Genomic DNA, 6,176 nt, shown 5'->3' with positions numbered 1-6,176 from the left:
AAGACCATGATGAATTTCTGGTGAGTTGTTTTTACATTTTAGATTGTAATTTTTAACTTTGATCTTTAAGATCGTGAAAAACAATGATTGTGCATTGTGTTGGTCTTGAAGTTTTGAAGATGAGTTGAAATAACTAACTGGCTTTGCCATGACTTGAACAGGCATCGCCACCTTCAGTGAGGACTTCTAGGTTACAAACTCCATTGCACGACAGCCTCAATTGTATAAACAAAAAAGCTTTTTCAAATCGTAGACCATCATTGGAACAAGATGTAAGCTATATATAATAGGGATTTAATGGCTCTTACCTGATATCCCTCATTATGGTTTTGTGTACCAATGGAACTTATCTCTGGATTTCTAGATTCTTAACTGCATTTCCTCTGAACAATTCTATTAAACATTCCATTGACAGAGATAACTCAAACCGAGTTTATTTTTGCTTCTTGCTACTTTCATTTTCACCTCCAACAAAATTGGCTATGAAAATCAACTTCATTTTTTATTTTTAAGATTTTAAGGCATAACATAAGTTCAATTTACAAGGGATGAAAGCCAACAGTGGGTCTTGCTGAAAGAGTCAGCCTCCCACAACTTGACGAATCATGGTTTGAATTCCCACTGAGATTGGCATGTATTTAGTGGCCACCAACTTCTGGAACATGATTGATTTCTGTAGGAAGAGGCACATGGGTCGACCAAAAAAAAAGGAGAACGCTAAAAGGAACCTATAAGAGACCTTAAGAAGGGAAAGAAATTGATTATATCTACTTGTAACTTCTCTCTTGATATCATGTGTTTCACTAAAGCAACCTAGCCTACTTACAAAATGTACTTTATTGTGGGATCGGAGAGGCAATTCCTGAAACAACCTTCATCAATAATGCAAACTTTTAGAAGCATCTTAAGTGAAATCACAACGGAAATAGTAGAAAATAGTTATACATGAAAAAGAAAAACAAATGGGTTTGGAAACCATATTCTTTGCCTTTTTGGGAGATGCATCTTCTGTATTTTATCTTTTCTATGTGAACACATGGGACAAAGCATGCTTGGCTTTAACTTCTGAAAAGATAACTTTAGATGGTGCAGGATCTTATTTTCCTGTACCATGGTCGTGGCACAGTATTTTACTTATTCCCAGAGTCATATATTATTGATATACAGGTTGAGCAGCTACAGTTACGCCTACAGCAGGAGAAATCCATGCGTATCCTGCTCGAGAAAGCAATGGGCCGAGCCTCAAGTACTTTATCACCTGGACACAGACACTTTGCTTCTCAGGTAATTTGACTATTGTTGTTCAGGTAATGGTCAATGGGCCTGTGCTCTGTTCACATTTGAAGCTGTTAAGATAGGAGAGTAGGTTTGGTTGAGATATGAACCATTCTTGTGCACTCACCAAAAAGCATAAGCTTTCAGTAATTCAGTTTAATTTTGTTCTTCATTGATAAACTGAATAAAACATTCACAACTAAGTTGCGAGGACCAAGTGAGCTAATTGCCTAATTCTAATGTAAAGGATGGTAGTTTGATGATAACTGATAAGCATAAAGTGACTTGTTACTTGGATATTAGATTTTGATTGGCATACGTATGCACAGCGTAATGTTTCTCATGAAAGCTTTGGCTCCTATAAGTTTTTGTTGTGTGGAAATTAATTATTTCTATTTTTTCTCCCTTCTTAGACCAAAGACTTAATTGCTGAAATCGAGTTACTTGAAGAAGAGGTTACAAGCCGTGAGCAGCATGTGCTTGCTATGTACAGGAATATTTTTGAACAGTGTGTTAGCCAGCCACCTTCTGAACAAAATTCTGGTGTGGCTTCACCTGCCCATACAAAACACGAATCAAGGAAGCACCCGAGTATAATTTCAAGCGCTTTCTGTTCGTCAAAAAACTTCCCCTTGCGACCCCTGCAAGCTTTTATTTCAAACAACGATTTGAAGAATAGAATCTTTGGGTCAAGTCATGTTCCTTTATCAAGTGGAAAAGGCGAAGTTTATTTTGGAAGGACTTGTCCCGATTCCACCTCGAAGGTAGGATGTATGATGTATCCCAGCATTTGTAGTTGCTAGTTGCTCATTTCATTTCATGTGCATTTGCTCGGAATGGGAAAACGGTTCTATTCTAAATATAATATTATACTCATAAAGATGGAACCAGCATAGTAAATATGCTCTTCTGGTGTTTGTCCTATCCAACATTCTCACCTTTATCATATGTTAGGTTCACGAGAAGTTTTCTTCGACAGAGAAAACCCCTGTATTGCGAACTTTAAAAGATCATCTACACCAGTGCCCAAACAGGCTTTCTGAGGAGATGGTGAAGTGTATGGCAACTGTATATTGCTGGCTCCGTTGTGCTAAATCTGTCAATACTGAAAACGGTAGGTCACCCTTATTGTCAAGGTCATCCACCAATGCCATACAGCCTCGACATGGTATTGTAGAGGATCGAGATTGTTCTTGCAAATCTGCAGTGGAGATATCTTGGATAGCAACACGAAAACGTCATTCTTCTCATGCTTCTTACGCCATTGACAACTACAGGTTGGTTCTTTGCATATAATTTCTAAACAATGTTACACATATGGCTATGAGTGCTAAAATTGAATTATTTTTTCGATGCATCAACAAATAAGCTAAAGATAGAAGAGTGCCTTGAGATTAATTCTTTGTTTGAAAAATTATAACTTAACGACTAGTAGTTCCTTGGTAATATTGGCATGATTGACATACAAGTGACTTCTATTATACATTTATTGCAATCTGTATGATTCTTTTCTAGACTTCCTCCCTTTTGTCTGACAATTCTTTTCTGTACATCTTATTATATATAAAGACCTTTATTCTAGTTTGAAATAGTCAGACTACCAGGACACCTTCGTCAGATTATTAAGTCTTCAGAAATTCAATTGCAGTGTGTTAAAAAAACCACGTAAAAGTTATTGTCATTCTTCTTGGATTGTTGACTTAACTCGTTTATCTTGTTTCCTTCAGAGTTCTAGTCCAGCAGCTTGAAAGTGTGAATATCAGTCAAATGGAATGTGATGGAAAAATTGCATTCTGGATCAACGTTCATAATGCTCTTGTGATGCATGTAATGTTCACATCATATGATTTGCCATGGTTTTGATTTACCAATTTTCAGCACACACATAACTTCCTTTTGCTGTTGGCAGGCATATTTAGCATACGGAATTCCCCAGAGCTCTCTAAGGAGGTTGGCCTTGTTTCACAAGGTAGTATTTCTTTATTTGATCGTACATACTGTCATCAATCTGAAGCAAGTTCTTGAAAATTTTGATGAAGAGATTATATCTAACACATTGATGTTATTAAAACTTTTAGAAGGGTTAATTATATACTTTCTCCGTGCTTGTGACAAGCCAGTCACTGTTTTACCGTAATGAAAAGTCTATGATCATAACCAAATAAATGACTTGTTTATCTATCAGTCACATTGTAAAGTAACTTCTGCATTTACATGTAACAACAAGTAATCTATTAATTACTTGTATGACATTTAACCTTTGTTCTGATATTGCTTTGTACATTTATTCTTGATTAAATCCCTTTTTCTAAAAACAATTAAATCAATATACATCACACAGAAAATGAATTAACGAGTACAGTTGTGTAGTGCAGGCTGCTTACAACATTGGCGGTCATATTATAAGTGCAAATACCATAGAGCAAGTGATATTTTGCTTACGAACACCTCGCCTTGGACGGGTACTCACTTTTTTTTTATTAAAATTTGGCACTCATAAATACAAACACGCACACATAAAAATTTGGCACCCATAAACACACACACACACATGTAAAAACTTGGCACCCATAAATGCACACACACACATATTTGTCTGTTTTTGGATGCTAAGGTGTACAAATCAATGATACATCCCGTGATTTGCTTCTGCTGCTAGAAATACTATGTTGCTGCAGAAAGACATTATTAGTCTATAGTCATCTATGTTCTTGTAAACTGAATTATGTAGTTTGTTTCCCTGCTTGGATAATGGAATGAAAATACTTAACTGTTTTGTGTTTTTATCAAACACAGTGGCTTGAAAGCGTTGTGTCTGCTGCCCTCAGGAAGAAAAGTGGTAATGAAAGACAACTCATCAACTCAAAATTGGGTATTAGTGATTCCCAACCTCTTGTCTGCTTTGCTCTTTGCACTGGAGCATTGTTAGATCCTATGGTAATTTTTCTCTCATTTACTTCTTTGTTATTTGAATATCACCGGGAAATGTAAATGCTAAATATGTAGGGTTTTATTCTTATTGAGTTTATATCTAGCTCAGCATTGATGCGTTGATGAAGAACAGATATGAAATAAATAAGAAAAATTCTTTAAAAATAGGGAATGATTTTTACAATTTCATCGATAATACTTCCTGCTCGCTGATAAGCAGAAATTAAAGAGTTGATAAATAATCTTGTTGGTACAATGCTGCAGCTAAAAGTTTACTCAGCTTCAAATCTTAAAGAAGAGCTGAATGCTGCCAAGAGAGAGTTTCTACAGGCAAATGTAGTTGTGAAGAAGTCTAGTAAAGTTTTTCTTCCTAAATTGGTGGAAAGATTCTCCAGAGAAGCATCAATCAGCATTGATAATATTCTTGGATGGGTCATGGAAAGTGTTGACAAGAAACTGCATGATTCAATACACAAGTGCCTTGATCGTAAGGCCAACAAAAAGTCGTCTCAGATCATAGAATGGCGGCCTTACAGTTCTAGATTCAGGTACATGTTTTCCAAGGATCTAATAGACAAACCATGGTGGGTATGATGACATGCTACAGCTCTGAAGTGGTTCTTATTGGCCCTGGAGCATAGCTTATTTGAGCAAGCAAGGAAGTTAAATATAGGTGCTTAAAGAAATTTCTTGTACATTATAGCATAATATGATATTTGCTTTCCTTAGATAACATACTCTAACTATGTAATATCATTCCTATATATTTTGAATAATGTAGTACACCTAATTAACATGAACGAATAAATTCTATTTTAACTTTGAGGTTGTAATTAAGAAGAGTCATGCATTCTTAATTGGTATGACTGATAACTTAATTAACTTCTGATCTTTTAGTGAAAAGTTCTTCATTTCTTGAATCACGCTCCTCAACCACATTATTATTGACCACTATGCTACTCTCAAATTTCGAATCCCATCGGTAACCACGCTTCTTGTAACATGTATCCACATGGTCACCAAATTTGCCATAGTTAGGACACTGTTTACCGTTGGAATATTGTTTCCCTTTGCTGGTGAAGTCTTCGGTTTTGAATAATTTGCCATTGAATTATTTTATCAGGTGGAGGCAATTCGAGTTGTCTTTCATGTTGAATCACAATCACCATGGAGAATACTCGATTTAGGCCTAGTAAAGGTTCATTAGGTGCTAATTTTTATTTATAAAAGTTTATCAATTAAAAAACAAAAATGGCTGATTTAGATTTACTACATCAACATCTAATAACCACATGTCCATTATTTATAGAAGTCAAACGAAAATCAAAATATAGCAAATTGTGCATGATTTGAGACTTTAAGGATTAATATGAGAAAAACCTTAAAATGCTAATCCGATAAATAAGTCAAAATTAAAGAACCAAATGTATAATCTTATCTAAACAAATATTTTAGACTAAAAAAAGCATCAACCAAAGCAAAAAAAAAAATGATAAGGATTAAACAAAACTTTAACAAAAAAAATAAAAAATTATATATTTGAAATACCAAAAGCATTTTAAAACTTAAGATAAAAAAAAAGTTATTTTACTACTCACTGCGCCTGCTTTTGAAACACATCAACTATGAAAGCTATATTAAATTTAATTGTTATGAATTAAATCCATAATTTTTTTTAAAACACTGATACTTTTATTAATTTTATAAAAAATAATTATTATTGAAAGTTAAAATTTTTTTTGAAAAATTAAAAGTTTAAATATAAATACTCATGTAAAAATAATATAATAATCATAAGTTGTTTTAAAAGTCATACTTTTGTATTTGTAAAATAAAAATATATAATATTTTTGTTCCAAAAAAAAATATAATGCATCATTGGAATTAGAATAATTTTATGTAACCAAAAAAAGAATTAGAAGAATTTAGCGTAAATTAAAATAAACAATAATTCTATAAAAAATTACCCT

General features: G+C 33.7%; 1 protein-coding gene across 1 annotated transcript in view; it reads left to right on the top strand.

Annotated features, from left to right (window-relative positions):
• The window catches only part of LOC101496607 (uncharacterized), a 6,204-nt gene extending 1,179 nt beyond the window's left edge, over nucleotides 1–5,025 (top strand). Inside the window, exons 4-13 of the mRNA XM_027337479.2 lie at nucleotides 1–20; nucleotides 162–272; nucleotides 1,168–1,284; nucleotides 1,689–2,039; nucleotides 2,230–2,552; nucleotides 3,003–3,102; nucleotides 3,185–3,244; nucleotides 3,651–3,737; nucleotides 4,072–4,212; nucleotides 4,471–5,025. Coding sequence (XP_027193280.1) covers nucleotides 1–20; nucleotides 162–272; nucleotides 1,168–1,284; nucleotides 1,689–2,039; nucleotides 2,230–2,552; nucleotides 3,003–3,102; nucleotides 3,185–3,244; nucleotides 3,651–3,737; nucleotides 4,072–4,212; nucleotides 4,471–4,800 — 1,640 coding nt within the window. The 3' untranslated portion in view covers nucleotides 4,801–5,025. The remainder of the gene's footprint in view (nucleotides 21–161; nucleotides 273–1,167; nucleotides 1,285–1,688; nucleotides 2,040–2,229; nucleotides 2,553–3,002; nucleotides 3,103–3,184; nucleotides 3,245–3,650; nucleotides 3,738–4,071; nucleotides 4,213–4,470) is intronic.
• Nucleotides 5,026–6,176: the final 1,151 nt, after the last annotated feature.

Source organism: Cicer arietinum, chromosome 8 (genome assembly GCF_000331145.2).
Source record: "Cicer arietinum cultivar CDC Frontier isolate Library 1 chromosome 8, Cicar.CDCFrontier_v2.0, whole genome shotgun sequence".
Lineage (NCBI taxonomy): Eukaryota > Viridiplantae > Streptophyta > Magnoliopsida > Fabales > Fabaceae > Cicer > Cicer arietinum.
Note: the sequence above shows the minus strand (reverse complement) of the source record. Positions and strands in the feature narration are given on the sequence as shown.